The 23,657-nt window shown below is 37.4% G+C and overlaps 1 protein-coding gene across 5 annotated transcripts in view; it reads left to right on the plus strand.

Annotated features, from left to right (window-relative positions):
- CNTNAP4 (contactin associated protein family member 4) overlaps positions 1 to 23,657 on the plus strand; it is a 255,955-nt gene that overhangs the window by 192,351 nt on the left and 39,947 nt on the right. For all 5 annotated transcript variants that reach the window (XM_045443602.1, XM_045443603.1, XM_045443605.1 and 2 more), the window contains 2 exons: positions 1,631 to 1,787; positions 6,171 to 6,298. In XM_045443602.1, the coding sequence (XP_045299558.1) occupies positions 1,631 to 1,787; positions 6,171 to 6,298 (285 nt within the window). The remainder of the gene's footprint in view (positions 1 to 1,630; positions 1,788 to 6,170; positions 6,299 to 23,657) is intronic.

Genomic DNA, 23,657 nt, shown 5'->3' on the forward strand with positions numbered 1-23,657 from the left:
CAGTTTCAGATCTTAAAGGTAGAGCAGTTTGAAATAATAATGGTGCCATAACTGTGGACGAATAAAGTGGGATGTGTATGAAAATAAATTTTCTGCAAGCTGTGGAGCTATGACTCAGCACATTGAAAAGATGATCGATGTGGATACTCAGGTCATTTGGGATTTTAACTATGGGAAGGGGAATGTCCTACCATGATCACTGATATTTTATAATTTTAATTTTTAACTTAGAAAATTTCTCATGACTTTCTTCATTCTTCCCTATACTTATTTAAATTCTTCAGGACACTTGAAAAAGTCTTAAAGGGAACCGCATGTCCTTGGTACTTTAAAACATTCAGTGGTTTCAAGGAAGATTGGTGAAAATATTATTCAATATTTAGGAATAATTTATTTTCTTTTTAATCTATGAACACATAATGTTTAAGCAGTATATTGGAATATACCTATTAAATGTTTCAAGATGGTTAAGTTAATCATGCAATTAAAAAAAAAATGAAAAACCTTGATTTTAATGTCTTTATCCATAACACAAACTTCCACTTCACTTGGGTTTTTTGGCATGGTATGTGCTGGAACACTGGGAGAGAGGTTATCAGCATTAGTAGAGGTTTAATCAAATAGTAAGTTGTTATGAGCATTGACATTTGTAAATGAGGGAGAAATTAGTATAAGTCCCGTATTTTCAATAGGGCTCATGGCAGTAACTTAAAAGTTTTGAAAGTCAACAGAAAAATGATCTAACAACTTTGAGGAGCTGACTGATTTGATGTCACATTCTTCCCATGCCCTGATTCTCAAATGACTATGATTTTTCCTCACTACCTATTGTTTTTTGCTAAGACAGATTGCCTGCATTCCTCACCTGAATGTTCTGTCTATTCTTTGTGCTAGTTCTTTGGCATCATGTTTAGTCGTAACTCTGAGAAGGAGCTGGAAGCTGAACATTCATCATAGAAAGCAATGCACTTGGCTAAGGGAAACTTTGTTTTTGAGTGTAGCGTTTGCTTCAGGCATAAAGATCTTTCAGTGTTATTTCTGTAGTCTCCAAATAAATAGCCAAGCCATTAAATGGAAGAAAAAAACCCACATACTTCCAAATAGATCCTAAATCATAAGGAGGGGGTGCCATACAAGGCCTAATGTAAATAAACAGCTCATGTGTTTTTAGTTGAATAAATGTATTGAGATCAATCGCTGACTTTCCATAACATTCTGTAGTGTTTTAATGAGCATTTCATGATCTCAAATCAATTTTGCTTCTGATATCATAATTACTGTGGTTTATATTTTGATGCCTTCTTGTTTCAGAAATTATTTTTAAAGAACTTACATATGTGAACTCCTCTCAAAACATTTTTAAATGTCATGCCTGAATTAAAAAGGAACTACTGGTTTCTACTTAAAGAAAAATATATTGACCACTTAAGCTTAAATAATAAAATATATTTTTTAAAAGCTTTCTTAAGGAAATGCCATCAGTAGCAGTCTTTGGAATATCATTACATCAGACCAGCCTTTCTTTTCCTGCCTTCAGTCTTTTGACTGATTTGGGAAAGACGGGAATGGACTGGCCTGGAAGGCTGTGGGGTCTAGAGCCGATGTCACATTTCTCGCATTTATCTTTCAGACGGACGCCCCCTGAGTTGGTGGGTTGGAAGAACCAATGAAACACAGACGTACTGGGGAGGTTCTTTGCCTGATCCTCAGAAGTGTACTTGTGGATTAGAAGGGAACTGCATTGATTCTCAGTATTACTGCAACTGTGACGCTGACCGGAATGAATGGTGATTTCCTTATGCAAAATAAAGTTGTTTTTATTTAATGTTTATTTATTTTTGAGGGAGATAAAGAGAGAGAGGGAGGAGGAGGGCCAGAGAAAGAGAGAGGGAGGGAGAGACAAAATCCAAAGCAGGCTCCAGGTTCTGAGCTGTCAGCGCAGAGCCCGAGGCAGGGGTCAGACTCACGAACCGTGAGATCATGACCTGAGCCGAAGTCGGACGCTTAATCGACTGAGCCACCCAGACACCCCGATATAAAGTTTATTGTTAAAAATGAATCACTCAGAACATACAGCAGAGCGAGGCAGATACTGAACAAATTAGTACAGTGAAGAAATTAGATAAAGGTATGTTTTGATGAAATGTGTTACAATCAGTTTGAATCCTAAATGTGAAGACCAGTATCTTTTTATTTGAGTTTTTTGGAAATGGACCACAAATCATTACATTTTATTTTTGTAATAGGATGAAATAGAGACATCTGTTTCATGTTTCCTCTCCATTGTGAGTCAGTTATCATTCTTTTTAAAATTGAATGTGGTTAAGAATTCTATTATTTTCAAAATATACTTATAGCCATTAATTACTGAAGCACAGTTCTTCAATAATCTACCTCTAAAACCTTTAAACATGTAAACTTAGAAAGTCTCACAGTTGTTTGAACTTGTAGCTCTTTAGTTTTTTTTAAGGACAAACCATGCCACAAAGAACTAATAGTCTATTTATCATACCTCAAAAAAGGAAATCTAAAACACTTAGGGATTTGAAAACTAAGGCTGAAATATTGTTTTAAGTAGAAGAGAAGCCTTATGTGTATGTTTGCCTTTGAAAATTTTGAAAAGATATTTAGTATATTTGAGACTAGAGTTGAAATATACATTGGTTTTATTTATTTGTGAAGTGAAAGGTTTTTAAATTTTCCTATTCGCATTTCAACATTCCATATGTATATCTTACATCACTAAGCACCTGGATCTGTTCATAAGAATTATCTAAAAAAAATTTTTTTAACGCTTATTTATTTTTGTCAGAGAGAGTGCGAGTGGGAGAGGGGCGGAGAGGGAGGGAGACACAGAATCGGAAGCAGGCTCCAGGCTCTGAGCTGTCAGCACAGAGCCTGATGTGGGGCTCGAACCCATGAACCTGTGATACCATGACCTGAGCTGAACTCGGAGGCTCAACGAACTGAACCAACCAGGTACCCCAAGAATTATTTTTAAAAGTACTAATAGTCAGTTTGGCTGTAAATGGGATTGATTTGGTTACAGAATCTACGTTAATTTCAGTAATCAGTCCGTTGTTAATTGAGCTCACATTTTGAATTATGGAATACTCTGTGTATTTATTTGGCAAACATCAAAGCTACATTATATTTAAAAAAAGATTATTTTAGAATACTCTAAAAGGAGGTTTCTGCATGGAGTCACGATTATATTTTTAGTGTTACATGTTTCATAGAGTATTGTCTTTCTTGTTCAAACTCCAGTTTTTCAGAATATCTACCTTCTGTGGAGGGCACTCTTTTCCTCACTGCCTTCACACACACACACACACACACACACACACACACACACACACACAAAATGCCTACACAATAATAGTGTGTCTTAAAGTGCAAATAAAATGTTAATAGCAGTGCTTACCAGGAAAAATACCTAACCTAATCACCAAATTTCTCCAATGCCTCTGTAACATATTATTCATCAAAAATAATTTTTAGGGGCACCTGGTGTGGCTCAGTCTGTCACATGTCCAACTCGATTTCGGTTCAGGTCATGATCTCAGGGTTGTGGGATCGAGCCCCACGTTGGGCTCCGTGCTGGGTGTGGAGGCTACTGAAGATTCTCTCTCTCTCCCTCTCCATCTGCCCCTCCCCACCCTGTGTGCTCTCTTTCTCTCTCGCTCAAAAAAAGTCATTTTTAAAAATAAGATTTTAAAATTTCTCGTATTAAATTCTGCTCCTGGTAAAGTAGCTTGCATGGAGCTAACCTTCCTTAGACACACTTATAATCTCTGGAAATATGTTTAGGAAAGCACCTAGTTGAAGAAGGTGGAGAGCAGCCCAATGTAGGCAGAAACTGCCAAGGTTGGGGGACTTTGACCCTTGAAAGAAGGAATTCAAGTGGGTGAGATAGATGTTTATATGCTTTTTCGCACGAGGGCACTCACCAAACCACATGCCATGAGGTGGTTAGGACTCCAAGGGAATACTAGATTTTTTCGGCTCCAGGTATCAGAGGACAGAGTTTAGGGCTGCCAAAATGACTAAAAATTGAGGAGGGAGTGGAAATCCCAGAAAGAAGAAAACTACCTGGGCAGAGTTCACTCTGTCAACTCCCCTCAGGGCCCCGACTGCCCTGAACCGCATATGCACAGGGGAGGTTTCTGGGAATCAAGCAGAGAGCTACCCCTGGAAAACTGAACGAGCTCTAGGGACATTTCAGTGGCATTTCACTTGGACCTTGTGACTTGCTTTAAATAAATAGAATATGATCAAAGGGAGGAGAGTCACTTCTGAGATGGAGTCACAAAAGACTATGATTTCTGATTTCCTTGCAACTCTCTCTGCGACTCCTGTTTTGTTGAGGCAATCTGCCGTGTCGTGAGCTGTCCTGGGGAGAGGCTCATATGGCAAGGAATTGAAGGTGACCATCAACCGACGCCAGTGAAGAGCCAGGGCCCTCAGTCCATCCGCTGGCAAGGAGCAGACCACTGCCAACGACGAACCACATGAGTGAGCTTGGAAGCAGATCCTTCCCCTGTCAAGCACTGAGATGGCGGTAGTCCTTGCCAACACTCTCGTTGCAGCTGGGCGGGGGACTCGGAGCCAGACTCTCCTGTTGAGCTCTGCCCAGATTCTTGACACACGGAAACATAGATCATAAATGTTGTTTTAAGTCGTGAAGTTTTAGGATAGTTTGTTCTGCCATGGTAGATCACTAATACAACATCAATGTACAGACTCCAGAAACTCAGAGGATCTGAAGCAGAATAAAAACAGAGAAGAACACACCTTGGCTTATTGTTCAAATTGCTGCTAAAAAAAAATGATAAAGATAAATATTGTAAAAGCAACAGCCAGGTTGGACAGATCTGGTGGAATGCATTCCATGCAGGAAAACAGAGAGATACCAGTGAAGGCTGACTCCTCATCAGAAGCACAGGTCAGAAGACAATGGAATGATCTCTTTAATGTGCTGAGAAAGAAAGCAATGTCAACCTAGAATTCTATACTAAATAAATAGATATTTCAAAACTGAAGGTGAAATAAAGTCCTTTTCAGATTAAGGAAATGCTGAATTTGTTCCCAACACAAGTGCACTGTAACAGTATACTAACAGAAATGCTACAGGCTGAAGAGAAATAATACCAGACGAAAACTCATCTTCAGAAAGGAACGAAGAAGGCTGGAAATCATGATTCTGTCAGGAAATATAAAAGCCAGCATTTAAGTTCTTTGTTTTTTCATTAAAAAAGTAAATTAAAATTTACTGTTTAATTTTATTATAACATTTATAACACCTAGATTTAAACTATATTACCGCAATAACACAAGGAGCAGGTGTGTGTGTGGTGGAGGGTAGGGGGAGGTTAAGAATATTATCCTGTAGTAAGCTTCTGACATTTTATATTAAGTAATATAACATAAAATCTAAGTAAAGTGGATGAATTAAAGATGCATCATGTAAAGATCCGTAAAGCAAACATTAAAAACTATAAACAGACATATAGCTCAAAAGTGAGTAAAAAATAAAATTGAATACAAAGAAATACATAGTTAGCCAAGAGATTTAGGAAAGAGGGTGCAGAAATACAGGAAATCCTATGGGAAAAAATAAGCAACAAATAACAAAATGGTAGAGCTAAGAACACAATATCAGTCATTATACTAAATGTAATTATTTATTAATTTACTTGTTTTCTATTCGTTTTTGCTATTGGATTATAATTGGTATACAATATTATATTAATATGTATATTAATTATACAATAGTATATTGTATAATTGGTATACAATATTATTTTAATATATACAATTTATATTATATTATATTATATTATATTATATTATATTATATTATATTATGCAACGTAGAGATTTGATACTTTTGTACATTATGAAATGATTATCTCGCCATAACCATTCCACTGAAAAGGTAGAAAATGCTCAACTGAATTTCAGAATCACCAGCTATAGTCAGTCTGCAGGAGACGTGAAAACGTGGCCATATTTTCATATGCTTAAGTGAGCAATTGTTTCCTTGCTTTTTTTGTGTGTGCAGATTTAGCTCAGAATACCTTGGCTTTGAAATGTAGTGAGGATTATTGCTTATTTTATAATTACAAATTGTAATTTTAAGGATTTTTGTTGTTGTTACTGTTTTTTAGGACCAATGACACTGGATTCCTTTCTTATAAAGAACACCTGCCAGTAAGGAAGATCGTGGTTACAGACACGGGCCGACCGCACTCAGAAGCAGCTTATAAACTGGGGCCTCTACTCTGCCGGGGAGACAGTAAGTGGTGGCATTGTGCTATAAACATATCTGGGGAAACCGATGTCACTGAGGACTCATGTTTCTGTCATAGAATAATTAATCAGACTTCTCTTGTGACACCGCATGAGCAGTGTTTGAAGTCTTTCTTTCAGTCGGTCAGCAAAGAACGTACCCTCATAAAGTTTAAAGCCCTGCAACAAAGGCTGTGACAGCAAGGCTTGTTCAGATCCCAAGAGAAAGAAACCACTAAGCATCTCAATTTGACTGGTTGGTGAACACATCCCAGCGTTCCTAAATTTCTACCTGCCATTATCTATGTAGGAAAGCCTCAGTGCTGCGTAAAAGTGTGGAGAATGTATGTGAGTTTTCTCCTGTTGGGCCCGTGGTGAAATTAGAGCATCAATAGGATCAAATGCCAGTTTGGTCAAACATATTTCAACTTTTGATCTCATTTTTGTTTCCAGTTTGTGTGTCCAACTCTAAATCAATGGGACACGCTGTTTTGTGTATTCAATGTATTTGCACTCTAAAGCAGAATTTTAAAATTCAAATATAGTTTCACAGAAAATATTTCTTTTCAGCAGGGATTGAAATGAGTATATGTATCCATACGTATGGAGACTGATGCATTAATTATTTGTGCCTTTAGTTATTTCCAGGACGTAAAACGGAAATGGGAAAAATATTTATTTACATTAAAAGTATACCCTAAAATAAAGTTTTATTCTAGGGGCTTGACAGAGGAAGAGACGATCTAACAACGCAGTGAATTTATGGAGATACACAGCAGAAGTTGCTTAGTTAAAAAGCAAAAATGATACTGGCCTATAAAAATTTATATATACTTGTAAAAAATGTCTGCCATTATACCTACCATCCCCAGTCTTAAGCATCTCTACTTCCTGTTCTGCCAGTAGGCTCACACAATCACATGAAGAAGACATAGGATATTTCATGGAGAGAAAAATTATGTGCAAAGAGACGAGGTTGTAAACTCAGGATGCATCCAGGGAAGTACGATGATTTTGTGACTGCAGAGAAATTGTTCTCTACCTCACACACAGTTTTCCCTGCTGGCTCTCATCTTAACCCTTCAGGGGCCTGGGCTGGCTTCCTCCCTCTCCCTTATTTCATTTGCCACAGTCCCCGGGAAGGTGTCTGCTTTGACTCACGTCACTACCACTGGCGCTGAGGGCTTCTTTCACACAGACTTTCTGCCATGAACTTAAAACACACTGCACTTTTCACTTAAAGTAGAGGTTTTCCATGCAAGGCAGTGTTTGCCCCTCGGTGGACATTTGGCAGCACCTGACTGGTACAGTTGTTGGGGGGTTGAGTGCTACTGGCATCTAGAGGGAGAGGTCAGGAATACTGCTAAATATCCCATAATGTGCAAGACAGCCATCTGCAACAAGGAATGATCTGGTCCAAAATGTCAATAGTACTGAAGTTGAGAAACCACAGCGTTAAACTTTTGTGACCGTGGGGCTGCAGAGGGAGGAAAAACATTAGGAATAAGAATTTGCAAGCAATTTAAGTATTTAGAGACCTGCTAAATAATTTCTCACTTTTAAATGAAATAGTAATTGAGAGTTTCCTTGGCCTTCTTGCACATCTATTTTAGGCTTGAGGCTCATCCTCACATAACGTCACAGGACTGTTTTCTGCCTGGGGGACTCGTTCTTATTTTCTCAGTCAGAAGAGCAATGGCTACAGAACAATGGATGCCCCCCCCTTTCTCTACATGGGAAATCTGCACCCCCGAAGGTGCAGTGCCTTAGGCACATTTATTTTTCTTTCCAGGTGAGATAGACTGGGTAGATATGGGACTTCTAGATATGGAATCGTGCACACTGGGCCTGATAAGCAGAAGAAAGGTATGCAGACACTATCCTGAAGGCAGTAGGACCTGAATATTGAATAATTTAAGGCTGAGAAATAGCTTAATCTTCACAATCCAATTGAAAACATGAAGACCAGTTATAAATCTAAAGGCCAGCGAAGTGACCTTTGATGTAAGACAAGGAAAAATGATGAGGACTTGAACCAGGCAGTTGTTGGCATGGGACTTACAGAAGTGGCTCAGAGAAAGAGGTGAATTCGGCATGATCTGGGTGGGAGTGGAGGCTGAAAGCGTGAAAGTGGAGGTTGAAAGATCTCTGACTTTCTGATCTAAGTAAAGCTGCTGTGACAGTAAGAATTCGAGTACCCTTCACTGAGACAAAGGGACTTTTAGATTTTCTTTGACAGAAAAACGGAAAAATGAGTATAAAAAAGTAGACATTTTGGTTTTATCACACACATGAGAGATGTTGCTATGTTTTTCTAGGAAAGAGGACAGAAGCCTTGAGAAGGCAGGACAAAGAAACAAAAATGACTCTGAGACCTATTGATACCAAATATGAGCTTGCCCCTAATTAATTGAGGTTGTCTTTCTCCAAGTCCTTCTTGGATTATTTTTTTAAATGTACGTGGTTCTGAAATTCCACGTGACTGCTGCCATTGTCGTTTGATACCAGAAGCGCAGGTAACATTGTTAGGTGTTTGTCTTAAAGCACAACAGGTTTGAACGATAAAGCTGCCTTTAAAGTTGTGCTACAGACACAAAACTTAGTAAATACTATTGTCCTTACGAATTTATTTATTTATGAATATGGAAATAAATTCCTTGAAGATTTATGTGAAAAGTAAATGGCAGCATTTGACATCCTATTTATGATAAAAGCAGAGTAGGAACTGAAGAGAACATCCTCAGTGTTTTAAAAGGCATATATGGGGGCACCTGGGTGGTTCAGGCCATTAAGCATCTGACTCTCGATTTAGGCTCACGTCCTGATCTCATGGTCATGATCTCATGGTTGTGAGATTGAACCCAGGCTCCACACTGGGCATGGAGCCTGCTTAAGATTCTCTCTCTCTCCCTCTGCCCCTCCCCTGCCTGCGCTCTCTCTCAAAAAAAGAAAAAAAAAATTAAAGGCATCTATGAAGATCTGACAGCTAATATCATATTGAATAGCCAGAGACTTAAAATGCTTTCCCTCTGAGATCAGGATCAAGGCAAAGATGTCTGCTATCACCTGTCCAATTCAATATCATACTGTTGGTCCTAGCTTATGCAATATGAAAAGGAATTCAAGGCATATAGATCAGAAAGGAAGATATAAAATGGTCCATTTATAAATGATACGGATTTCTAGGTAGGAAATCTGTAAGAACTTTTTTTTTAAAGTGAGTTTAGCAAGGTCACAGGATACAAGGTCAGTATTCAAAAATAAATTTCTGTATTTTCTTAATAAAAATGTTAAAATACCTCTTATAGTAGCACCAAAAATATTAAATTCTTTGGCATGAATGTAACAAAATTACATAACATTGATGAGAAATCATTAAAGAAGAAATAAGTAAAAATATAATAGTTGTGGAATGAGAGCTATAATCGTTGTGGATTGAAAGATTTGATATTGTTAAGATGTCAGTTTTTCTAAAATTGATATACAGGTTCATTACAATCCCAATCAAAACCCATTAGGTGCTTTTCTTTTTCCTCTTCATAGAAATTGGCAAGCTTATTCTAAACTGTGTGCCAAAACACAAAGAAACAAGAATAACTAAAACATTGTGAAAAATAAAAACCAAGTTTGAGACTTAACACTTTTTAAGACACATTACAAAACTGTAGAATTAAAGACAATGTGATATTGACATCCAGATAGAGAAATAGATGGATAAAACAGAACAGAGAGCCCAGAATATATACATTCAATTCATTTTTGAAAAAGCTGCCAGAGCAACTCAATGGAGAAAGAACAGTCCAACTTAAGACAGTGCTGGAATAATTACAATGCATTTGAAAAAAACCAAAAACAAACAAAAATCTCAACCCATTCTTCAAACTGTGTACAAAAAATAACTCAAAACTCATCATATACTTAAATGTGAACCCACAAACTATAACCTTCTTTAAGAAAATATAGGAAAAAATCTTAGTGACTTTGAGTTAGGCGTAGATTTCTTGAATACAACACCAAATGCGTGATCCATAAAATTGTTAAAAATGATAAATTAAATTTCATCGAATTCAAAAACTACCTTTGAAATGACATTGTTAAGAAAGTGAAAAGACAAGCCACAAACTGGGAGAAAATATTTACAAAACACATACCTGATAAAGCCTAGTGTCCAGGATATAGAAAGAACATTACTCTCACGGGTCGATAATAAAAAATATTCAGATTAAGACATGGGCAAAAGATTTGCACATTTATCAGAGAAAAGATACAGATTTCAAAAAGCACATAAAAAGATTTTCAAGGGGCGCCTGGGTGGCTCAGTGTCCACCTACGTGTCCACCTTCGACTCAGGTCCTGATCATCTTGCGGTTTGTGAGTTCGAGCCCTGTGTCAGGCTCTGTGCTGACAGTTCAGAGCCTGGAGCCTGCTTTGGATTCTGTCTCCTTCTGTCTCTGCCCCTGCCCCACTTGTGCTCTGTCTTTCTCTATCAAAAATAAGTAAATGTAAAATAATAATAAAAAAAAGATTCTCAATATCCTTAGTCATTAGGAAAATGTAAAATAATACCGTAAGGAGATATCAATATATAACTGTTAAAATTGATAAAATTTTTTAAAAAACAGACAATATCAAATTCTGGTGAAGATTCAGAGTAACGGGAACTCTCATTGCTGGTGCAAATGTAAAATGCTACAGACACTTTGGAAGATAGTTTGGCAGAGTTTTTTGTTTTTGTTTTTGTTTTTTTATAGGTTAAGCACACATTCACCATATGATACAGCAATTCCATTCTTAGATATACAAGAGACATAAAAAAACATGTATGTAAATGTTTATACTGGCTCTATTCATAGTCTCCTAAAACTGGAACCCACCCAAATGTCCATCAACTAGTGAATGAATAAGTTTCCCATTTTACTGTGGTGTAGCCACTCTGTACAACGGAATACTACTGAACATTAAAAAGAAATGGAGTATTGATACATGCAATAACGTGAATGAATCTCAAGCACTTTATGCTAAGTAAAAGAAGTCTTACTTAAAATACGTGCTGGATGATTCAGTGTCTAAGGTATTTTGGAAAAGGCAAAACCATGGGAACGAAAACAGGATTTCAGTTGCCAACAGCTTCAAGGTGAGAGGAATTCTGCAAAGGGGAACAGATTAAGGACATGTTCTACATCTTGAGTGTGGTGGTGGTTTCATGGCTTTATGCATCTATCAAAATTGCTACACAAATAAAGGGTCATTTTTATTCATGTAAATTATCCTTCAATACATCTGACCCCCCAAAAAAAAACCCTCAAAAAAAAAGACTAAATGTTAGTATGAACTAAATGCTCTTTTTTAAAGAGAAGTTTTAGGTTTATAACAAAATTGAAAGGCAAGTATGGAGATTGCTTTATATCCCCTGCCCAAACACATAGATAACCTCTCTTATTATCAACATCACTCACCAGAATGGTACATTTTTTTTTTAACCAAGGATGATAACTACTTAATTTAAAAATTGGTTTATCTAAAGAATACTGTAAAACTAGAAGACATTGATGAAAAAAATTGATAACACAAACAAATGAAAATATATACCATGCTCATGGATTGGAAGGATCAATATAATTAAAATCTCCATACTACCAAAGCAATATACAGATTCAGTGCAATCCCTATTATAATACCAATAGTATTTTTCACAGAACTAGAATAATTCTAAAAGTTGTATGAAACCACAAAAGACCCTGAATAGCCAAACCAATCTTGAGAAAGAAGAACAAAGTGGGAGGTGTCACACTCCCAGATTTCAAGTATACTACAAAGGTATAGTAATAAAAACAGTGTGGTACCGGTACAAAAAGAGACACATAGATCAGTGGATCAGAATAGAGAGCCTGAAATAAATCCACACTTAATCTACAAGAAAGGAGGCAAGAATATACAATGGGGAAAAGACAACCCCTTCAACAAATGGTGCTGGGAAAACTGGACAGCTACATGCAAAAGAATGAAACCTGACCACTTTCTTACACCATATACAAAATAAACTCAAAGTGGATTAAAGGCCTGAATGTGAGATCTGAAACTATAAAACTCCTTAAACAAAACATAGGCAGTAATCTCTTGGACATCAGCTTTAGAAACATTTTTCTAGCTATGTCTCCCCAGGTAAGGGAAACGAAAGCAAAAATAAACTAAAATAAAAAGCTTTTGTACAGCAAAGAAAACCATTAACAAAACAAAAAGGCAAGATACTGAACGGGAGAAGATATTTGCAGATGATATATTTGATAAGGGGTAATATCCAAAGTATATAATAATCTTCCACAACTCAACACATAATCCAATTGAAATGGGCAGAGGACCGGAATAGGCATTTTCCTAAAGAAGACGTAAGGATGGTCAACAGACGTATGAAAAGATGCTCAATATCACTAATCATCAGGGAAATGAAAATCAAAACACAATGAGTTATCACCTTATACTTGTCAGAATTGCTAGTATCAAAAAGATAAGAAATAACAAGTGTTGGCCAGGAACTCTTGTTCACTGAAGGAGTGTTCATTGAACTCTTGTACACCGTTGGTGGGAATGTACATTGGTGCAACCTGTGTACACCAGTATTGAGGCTCCTCAAAACATTAAAAATAGAGTTACCATTTGATCCAGCAATTCTGCTGCTGGGCATTTGCCTAAAGAAAATGAAAACAGTAATTTGAAAAGATATATGCATCCCAATGTGTATTGTAGCATTATTTACAATAGGCAAGATATAGAAGCAGCTTACATGTCCATCAGTAGATGAATGGATAAGGAAGAAGCAGTATGTATTAAGTATTATATATATAGTGTGATAGATATATAGATATATAGATATAGAGTGATATATATATATCACTCAGCCATGAAAAAGATTGAGATCTTGCCACTTGCGACAACATGGGAGGACCTAGAGGGTATTATGCTAAGTGAAATAAGTCAGACCAAGATAGACAAACACCATATGATTTCACTCGTATGTGGAGTCTAAAAACCAAACCAAAACAAAACAGAAGCAGACCCATAAATACAGGGAACAAAATCGTGGTTGCCAGAGGCACAGAGGTGGGGGATGGGTGAAATGGGTAAAGGGGATTTGGAGGACCAGACTTCTAATTATGGAATGAATAAATCCGGGGAATAAAAGGGACGGAATAGGGAATATAGTCAATGGTATTGTAGGAGTGTTGCATGGCGACAGATGATAGCTACACTTGTGGTGAACACAGCGTAACATATACGGTTGTCGAATCTCTGTGTCATACTCCTGAAACTAATGTAACGCTGTATGTCAACTGTACTTCAATTAAAAAAAATACCAGAAATAAATTCATAAAACAGCCAAGGTTTTAGTAACACGGTTGTCCTCTAGGACACTCATAGAATCCTGCTGAACATGTTTCTAACTTTTATTAACTGTAGAAGCAAAAGAGTCAAAGGAAAGAATTATGGGAAAACATCTGGGTTTACTGGTTAATAAGTTGTAATTAGTCAGAGGGCTTACTCGTATACTTTCCTTTCTCCCAGAAGCAGTGGGAACATCCTCATTTTGAGGTTTCATCCAAAGTCTTCTTGACTGGTAATCCCTCAACTTTGGCATGCATAAAAAGTAACTGGAGAGCATGCCCACTGTGCTTACACTGTCTTCAGAACTCTCCCCAAATGCTAAAGAGAAAGAGTGGATATCCAGTATTGACACACAGGTCAGGAGGACATCTACAGAGACCTTTCCCTACTTCTGCAGGTCCTGTGGCAGAGGGAAAACTCGTGGACCTCTGATGGCATCTGGCTTCACTGCCTTTTCATTTCCTTTCCTTCATCTGCAAAATCTCCCCAAGCGAAACATTGACTGAAACTTTCCACACTCAGTGAAGACTTCAGTAGGTCTCTAGAGGACTTGGCCTTATACTTTCAAAGAATATTGAACAAATTACAGAGATATATTTTCATACTGGCTTTTAATTATTTTTGAGCCTCTCAAGAGCAGATCCATTGCTCATTTATTACTGTGTTCCTGGCACCCAGTCCATTACCTGTTACATGAAAGATAATCAATAAATAGCAGTTTGTGAAAGAATGAGAAAGATCCATCATATATGGCTCAAGAAACCTATAACTTTGAATTATTTGAAAGAGACAGGAATAAGGTTTTGATGTATCCGCAATTAAATGATGTGCAAGTATATACTTTGAATGAAAAGAGTTCAGCTTTTATTGAAAGATGTATTCCAATTGAAAAATCACATAGTACATGGAGTATCTAGTTCCATCTGAACCATTTTTCATCAATACACTTGGACTTGGGCAGTGAAAGTGCTTTCAAATGAATGTATGATTTTACTTAATATTAATAATTTTGATTTTTACTCTTCTAATAATCCAGCACCTTTATAAAACTGAAATACTTTCTACTTGTTGGAGAAAAAAATATTTTGTCCATTTTGTTTGTTTTCTGTTCTTTTGAGATGACTCCTGGTAATTAACGCTCAAGCAGCTTCACAAATGTGAGGGAACATTCTCTCTAATGCTTTCAAAAGATTTCCCCTTTTCTGAGACCAGGAATCCTGATAATTCTCAAGACTGTAGTAATATCCTCTTGTGATAATTTTATATACATGCATACCTTTATTTATAGTTTTAATATTAAATATTAGTGACTTAATTGATATAGGCATTATAAAATTTTAAGGTATACAGAAATGTATAAATGTCAAAGAAAAGAGTATACTAATAACCAAGAGTCACACAGCTCAGAAATAATGATTCACATCAGTGAATATTATTCCAGACATTGCTAGATATTCCCAGAGCAGGGTTTCCCAACTTTGGCAATCCCAACATTGGGGCTGTTACGATTGGGGGCTGTCCTATGTATTGCTGAACACGTAGCAGCATCCCTGGTCTCAATCCACTAGTAGCACTTTTCCCCTAGTTGTGACAACCAAATATGTCTCCAGAAATTTTCAGATGTCCCCTGGGGGCAAAACCTTCTCATGTTGAGAGAAGCACTACTCTAGACAGAAAAATAGAAACAGAGATTGAGAAATAAGTTTGCAAAACTTTATTAATGGAAATCGACAGAGAAAGAAGAAAACCAAATTGAAGCCAAGGGAATTGCTTTACATTATTTATATATCTCATAAATATATGTTCAACTTGAATGATCCCACTAAACCTTAAAAAAAGATTATGAAAATTTAAAACATTACAGTCACTAGGCTTTATGTTAAACTCATTTTTAAATTTTATACAGTATTGATCTATTGTGAAAAATGAGAAAAGTAACTCATTTGTCCTCTCCTCTTCTTTTTCTCCCCCACCTCTCCTTTTTGCTAATTTTGCTGTTATTTGTATAGTTGTTTATTTCTTAATGCTAACTGGTAGTCTATCATCAGAGCCTCTCTATTCTTGAATGGTTTTTTATTTTGATTTGTTTCTTCTTGGACTGCATTGTCAGGTAGCTGATGTTTTCTGTTTTCCTCCAGAAAGACTCTTGAGTGTTGCATTTCTTGAGTATGCACGTGCTTGGGAATATTTGTTGCCTGAGAACTCTAAAATAAACTTTGCAAGTTTAATTTTATATTATTTTTTTGGTAACAGCTTTAGTGAGAAATAATTCACATGCTCTATAATTCACCCATTTGAAGTGTACAGTCTGATCATATTTTAGTATATTTGATCATTTCGGTACATTATAGAGTTATGCAGCCATCACCACAACCCAACCAATTTTGGAACATTTTCATCACCCCAAAAAGAAACCTATACCCACTGATCAGACAGTCCCTGTTTCCCTCCTGCGCTGACTCCAACCCTAGTCAACAACATTTAGATGCAAACACAAGAGTGTGTGGTCTTCGTGACTGGCTGTTTTCACTTAGCATGATATTGTCAAGGCTTATCCATGTTGTACTGTGTATCAACACTTCATTAATATTTATGACCAGATAATGTTCCATTGTATGGATAGATGACATTTTGTTTACCCATTAATCGGTTGACAGACGTGTGGGTTGGTTCCACTTTTTGGCTATTATAAATAATCCTGTACATGAACATCCACGTATGAGGTTTTTTCTGGATACATGTTTTAATTTATCTTGAGTATATTTCTAGGAATAGAACTTCTGGGGTGTAAGGTAACTCTACATTTGAACTTTTTATTTATTTATCTTTCTTAATTTTTCTAATGTTTATTTATTTATTTTGAGAGAGACACACACACACACACACACAATGTGAGTGAGGCAGGGGCAGAGAGAGAGAGGAGAGAGAGAGAGAATCCCAGTCAGGCTCCACACTGTCAGTGCAGAGCCCCATGTGGGACTCGAACTCATGAAACCATGAGATCATGCCCTGAGCTGAGATAACGAGTCGGACACTTAACCACCTGAGCCACTCAGTCACCCCTTCAACTTTTTAGAAACTGATGTAACATTTTAGTGGGTCACACTTTGTGACTCACCATTTGTACATATTATCCTACTTTTGTCTGCGCTGAGACGTGCAGTCATCCTGTCCTTCCACACCTTTTCCAGATAGCTTTTGGCTGATAGTTCATTACAAAGTAGGCTTTTATTTTTATTGTTCCTCAAAAGGGTTTGTGCATGCTTTATTCTCAGATTTCTTTCAAATATGAGAATGTCTGCCGATTGCTTTAACACACAAAAAATTAGGCTGGATACGTTTTCTTTCTCTCAGAAATTTGTGGAGAGTGCTTCTTTGTCTTCTGGTATTGAATCTTGCTGTATTCTGAAGCCAAACTTATTTTTTCACCTTCTAGAGGATTGGCTTTTTCTGACCAAATACTTTAATATTCTGTCCTCAAGGTCAGTAACTTAACAAGGATGCGTCTCAGTGTTACACTTTGGCATTAATTCTCCCTCAAGTTGAATATCATATGGTAAACTACAGAAAGTGTGTATTTTTTAAACTGTTTGGTGTTGCAAACATGATCTAAATTTCTGCTCTCAGTTCATTAATCTGAACAAGGTAGTTTTTTAACTCTGGCATTTGAGTGTTTCTAACTATTTGACTCAATGTACTTCTTCTCAGTTAATCCATTGTGTTGAAATTTTATGTCAATCAAGGAAACACCAAAACTTAAGCATAGTTAAAAAAGATTGTTCTGAGTTTCTTGTTCTAAGAAATTCTTGTCATTGAAATTGTTTTTTTCATTTTGTCTGCATTGACTTGTTCAGCTGTCTGAGAAATCACAGCTGCCCAAAATGCATTAAATAATCAAAGGTGCATGTAGGCAATAAATAACTTTGCAGAAGTTACATTCATAGACTTGAGAAAGATATTGACTAGTGATTTGGTTAATTTCTCTTCCATTCGACAGAGTTTTGTTCCATTTGGCAGACTACGTATAAACCATTAAGGAGAGTGAGGATCAATTCTATTTTAACAGATAATCATATAATTTTGCAAGCTCTACTATGTCTGATAATCCTCTACCAATAGGAAATTCTTTTTAATTTTTATATTTTTATTTTCTTTCCTTAGGTTCTCTTTATTTAATTTTCCTCGTGTTTCTTCTCCCTTTTTTTTACCCCTTCCTCCTTTTCCTCTTCTTCTTTCACTCTCTCTTCTGTTCCCCTCTTTCCCTCCCTCTTTCTACTTGTCTACCAAAGAATTTGAGTGTATTTACTGATATAAGTACAGTAAGCTTTCTTATTGCTACTTTGACAGAGGAAATCTTATCATTTCAGTCAACAAATATTTACTGAGCCCATACATTATACGATGCCTTCTCCACATCCTGAAAGAGAGAGAGAGAGAGAGAGAGAGAGAGAGAGAGAGAGAGAGAGAATGCATGCAGTGAACAGAATAGATAAAAGTATCTGCATTTTGGGGGCTTGAGTTCTCTTGGAGGGTGATAGACAATAAAAAAGTAAAATATATGGTATGATAGATGCTAATAAGATGTGTTGTGAAGACAACGTAGTTGAGGCAGGGTGGTGTGGGATTGGAAATTTTAAATAGAATGGTCATAAAATGCCCACTAAGAAGGTGGCATTTGAATAAAAGTCTGAAGGAAATAAGGGAGCACGGACGGCATGTCTATATCTGTGAAAGAGTACTCTGAGACAGAGGAAAAAGCCAGAGTAGCCACGTAGAGATGGGAAGGTAGCCGATATGCTCATGGAACAGCAAGATGGTTACAACATCTGGAGCAGAGTGAGCGAAGAGAATGGCAGAAGACATTAGAAGATCTGGTGGTCAGATCATGGAGGGTTTTGAAAGGTTTAACTTTTTCAACTTGAATGCAATTGGAAAACATTAGACAATTTTGAGTAGAGGCTTGATGTGATCTAACTTACATTTTAATGAGATTTAACAGGGGAAGTGAATGCAAGGAGGCCGTTTATAAGACCATATCACCAACCCAGCTGAGGAGTCATGGTGGTTTGGGCCATGGGCACAATGACAATAGTTGTAGTATGGGACTAATTCAAAAGGAGAAGCAATACAGTTTGCTGATGGATTGATGTAGGTTGCAAAAGCGTCAAGAATGACACCAAGGAGGGGCGCCTGGGTGGCGCAGTCGGTTAAGCGTCCGACTTCAGCCAGGTCACGATCTCGCGGCCCGTGAGTTCGAGCCCCGCGTCAGGCTCTGGGCTGATGGCTCAGAGCCTGGAGCCTGTTTCCGATTCTGTGTCTCCCTCTCTCTCTGCCCCTCCCCCGTTCATGCTCTGTCTCTCTCTGTCCCAAAAATAAATAAACGTTGAAAAAAAAAAAAAAAATTAAAAAAAAAAAAAAAAAAAAAAAAAAAGAATGACACCAAGGTGCTTGGTCTAATAGTCAATTAGAGGCACAGAACTGGCATTTCCCAAGATAGAAAATATTGCTGCTGGGGTCAAGGAGTTGCAGAAGAATGTAAAGAACTCAGTTTTTGAACATATTAAAGGTGAGTTGACGTGTTCAGATAGAATATGGGGTTGTTAGTTTGAGAGTTCCAGGCTTCAGATGTGTATTTGTAAGCCATCAGCATATTTAAAGCCATGAGATGGGCCAGCAGGAGTTATTGTGGATGGATAAGTGGGCATTCCAATATTAACAGGGATTGGAGGCATTCAAACATCAGTAGGTTGAAGAGGGGAGGAGGAAGAAAGAAAGAAACAGAATTACAACACTAAGGAGAAAGGCAAGAGTGTTGGTGTTCTGGATCCAAGTGAAGAAAATGTTTCAAGGAGGGGAGAATAATCAACTACGTTAATTGTTGTTGATGAATTAAGGTTAAGTAAGATGAGGGCTGAGAATTGACAAAGGACTAGTATCTAGAATATATAAAGAACCCTGGGAAATCAACAGTGGAAATAAAAAGAAACAATGCAATTAAAATAAGGATGTTATGGACTGAAATGTTTCCCCACCCCCAAAGCTTATATGTTGAAGCCCTAACCCCACTGTAACTGTGTTAACTGGTAGGGTCTTTAAAGAGGTAATTTAAGGGGCGCCTGGGTGGCTCCATTGGTTAAGCGTCCGACTTCAGCTCAGGTCATGATCTCAGGGTCCGTGAGTTTGAGTCCCGCGTCGGGCTCTGTGCTGACAGCTCAGAGCCTGGAGCCTGCTTCGGATTCTGTGTCTCCCTCTCTCTCTGACCCTCCCCTATTCATGCTCTGTCTCTCTCTGTCTCAAAAATAAACATTTTAAAAAAAGAGGTAATTTAAGTTAAATGAGGTCATAAGGCTGGGGCCCTAATTTGATTGGTCTTGTGGTTTTTTGTTGTTTTTTTCTTAACGTTTATTTACTTTTGAGACAGAGAGAGACAGAGCATGAACAGGGGAGGGTCACAGAGAGAGGGAGACACAGAATCTGAACCAGGCTCCAGGCTCTGAGCTGTCAGCACAGAGCCTGACGCAGGGCTCAAACTCACGGACCACGAGATCATGACCTGAGCCGAAGTCGGCCGCTTAACCGACTGAGCCACCCAGGCGCCCCTGGTCTTGTGTTTTTATACAAAGAGGAAGAGACATCAGAGGGTTCTCTCTTCCCACCTGTGCACAGAGGAAAGGCCAAGAGAGAAGGTGGCCCTCAGCAAGCCTGGGATATAATGGGTAAAAGAGATTTCACCAAAGGGCAACAGATGGCAATTAGCACATGAAAGGATACTTTAAAATCATTAGCCCCTGGGCAAATGCATATCAAAACCATGATGAGATGTCACTACACACCCTTCAAAATGGCTATAAAAATAATAATACAGAATTCTGACTAGGAAGTGGAAAACCAGCTTGCTCACACATTGCTGGCGGGGATGTAAATAATACAGCCACTCTGGAAAGGACTGTGGCAGTTTCATAAAAAGTAAAACACGCAACTCTCCTATGACTCAGGGATAGCATTTATCCCAGAGAACTGAGAATTTATGTTCGTACAAAAACTCTTACATGGATATTCATAGCGGCTTTGATTGTAATAGCTGAAAACTAGAAACAGTCCAGATGTCTTTCAACAGGAGAATAGTTAAACAAATTTTGGTACATCCGTACATGGAATACTGTTCAGCAATAAAAAGGAATGAACTATTGATTCGCACACCAACTTGGTGTATCTTCAGAGAGAAATCTGAGTGAAAAATATGTCAGTCTCAAAGGCTACCTACCTTCCATTTATGGGACATTCTTCAGATGACAATAGAGAATAGGGGTTGTAAGAGGGCTACAGAAGAGTGAGGGCAGGAGGGAAATGAGTGTGTCTATAAAAGAGAAGCATTGGAGGCTACTTGCCATGATGCAGATGTCCTGCATCTTGACTGCTATCAGTGTGAATATCCCGGTTTTGATACACTACAGTTTTGCAAGATGTTAGCGTTGGGGAAAATCTAGCTAATGGATGCACAGAATCTTTCTGTGTTATCTCTTACAACCGCACGAGAAGCTACAATTATCTCCAAATAAAAACTCAAATGCAAGAAATTATACTTCCAGCTTTTGAAATGACTCTTACCTCCAGAAAGATCCGTTTGACTAGTAAATTATCCCTTGCCTTGGCATTTCTGTATTTCACTTCATTTTATTTACTTTTAAGAAAGGTAGTGTTACCAAACTTATCGAGTTGTGTACATTAAATACGTACAGCTCTTTACATGACAATTATACCTCAATAAAGTGGGGCAAGAAAGAAAGGTAGGGTTAGTGTGTCATATGCCTTTTGCTTTTATAAGTAAAAACACAGTGCCTTAAAAAATAATGGCTTTTTCAAATGTTGTTCTTTTTTAAAAACAGCTTTATTAAGGTGTAATTTACATGCCGTGTAATTCATGCATATAAAATGAACTATTCAGTGACTTTTAGTATAGTCACAGCATTGTGTAACCATTACTGCAGTCAATTTTAGAACATTTTTATTATGCAGAAAGAACTCCCCACCCCTTAGCCCCTGTTATTCTCTAATTGCCTCCTCTCCCCAGTTCCAGAGAACCACTAATCTAACTTTCTGTCTCTATAAATCTGTTATTTTTTTTTAATTTATTTATTTATTTTGAGAGAGAGAGTGTGAATGGAGGAGGAGCAGAGAAAGGGAAAGAGAGCATCCCAAGCAGGCTGCATGCTGTCAGCGTGATGCAGGGCTCATTCCCACGAACTGTGAAATCATGATCTCAGCCGAAATCAAGAGTTGGATGCTTAACCCACTGAGCCACCCAGGCGCCCCTAAATCTGTTCTTTTTAATGGATAATCTATTAATGATATAAATAAAAGTTTATCAAAAAGAATATTTTTTAAATTCTTTTTTTTAAGTTTATTTATTTTGAGAGAGAGAGACATAGAGCGTGAGTTGGTGAGGGGCACACAGAGAGGGAGAGAGACAGAATCCCAAAAAGGCTACCCTCTGCCAGTGGAGAGCCCGACAAGGGCTCGAACCCACGAAACTGTGAGATTATGACCTGAGCCGAAACCAAAAGTTGGATGCTTAACCAACTGAGTCACCCAGGCGCCCTTTAAATTACTTGTAATCTTAACATTCTACTAAGCTAAGTTTCCTAAATGAGCTCTTTTTTACTTTGTGTATGGAATTCAATCCTTAGTACATCTTCCTCTTCTATGTAAATAACTGTCTGGATCCCAGTATCCATTGCATTTTTTTTTTTAATTTGGGAAGAATAAAAGGTGGAATTCCTGAAGGAATATTTCCAAGTTTTGAGTACCCTCTCCTGAATTTAATTGAAAAGATACGAATTATTAATTACTGAAAAATTTTAAATTATTAGTTAATTACATAGAATAACACATCATGAATTGTTTTTGTTGAGATGATAAAAGTGGTCCTATTCTCCCGATTGCAGGTGATTGCATTCCAGTCTGCCACTGGATGCAGCTTAAGGATTTTTGAACCACCTTAGCCAGGAACTCTCTCTTCAAAAGACTTGCAGCTTCCTGCTGGCGCCCGCCTGCTGGGCTCTGCTTTGCTGGGCCTCCTGCCCTTTCCCTTCCTTTTTCGGAGGCAGTCCACATTCTCCTGGGTGCTTCTTAGCACAGTCTGGAAAGAGCTGAGATATCATACGCCATAAACATGATTTGATCATGGAAATATTGGCCTTTGCTTTCTTTACCATTGTTTTGAATTAGCAGCAATTTCCTAATCCAATAAAATGGTGTCTTTTTTTTCTTTTCTTTTTTATTTTTTTAACCTATTGTGAATCTGTACAATAAGGTTTGCTAACTGGGCTAAATAGGCTTGATGATGATGATGTATGTGAGAATGTTTAAGCTACCTAAGGTAATACATTGTTTTCATTACTATAAAAACATTCATTGTAAAGATAGCAGCAATTCAGAAATTTTTTTTTGTTTGTTTGTTTCAGCCAGGTTCCTGAAACCTTCTGCAGGATGCTTTATTGGGTTAGGTGTGATATAGAAATGAAACAACTGAAATATTATGTCTTATAGTAATATTATCTCATGTAGACCTTTAAGGAATTCTGAGTGTTCTTTTTAATCTGACCGAATGAAGAAGATTCGGTAATGTTCCACAACTTAAAGTTACAGCTTTAATTTTCATATACATCACATTTCAACAGAAAGGCATTTAATTCCTTTTAAAAATAGGTCAGGTAAGAGCTTTTAAGAACACAAATGTGTTGTTATCCCTGATTTGATATTTCACATTTCCTTGCAGTTTTTCCTAGAGATCAAAATGTCTAAGCATAGAAATAGCCGTAAAATGGAAATAAGACTAGGCTTGGCCAACTCAGATAATATACAGTTTCATTTGGCTGTAGAAAAAAAAAAAAGCCCTCAAAGTATATTCTCAGCGGAATAAATGCAGCTCTAAAATTGTTCACAGATGAGCTGAGAATTGACTTTTGAATCAGGTCCATAAGAAA

This window comes from Leopardus geoffroyi, chromosome E2 (assembly GCF_018350155.1).
Source record: "Leopardus geoffroyi isolate Oge1 chromosome E2, O.geoffroyi_Oge1_pat1.0, whole genome shotgun sequence".
Taxonomy (NCBI): Eukaryota; Metazoa; Chordata; class Mammalia; order Carnivora; family Felidae; genus Leopardus; species Leopardus geoffroyi.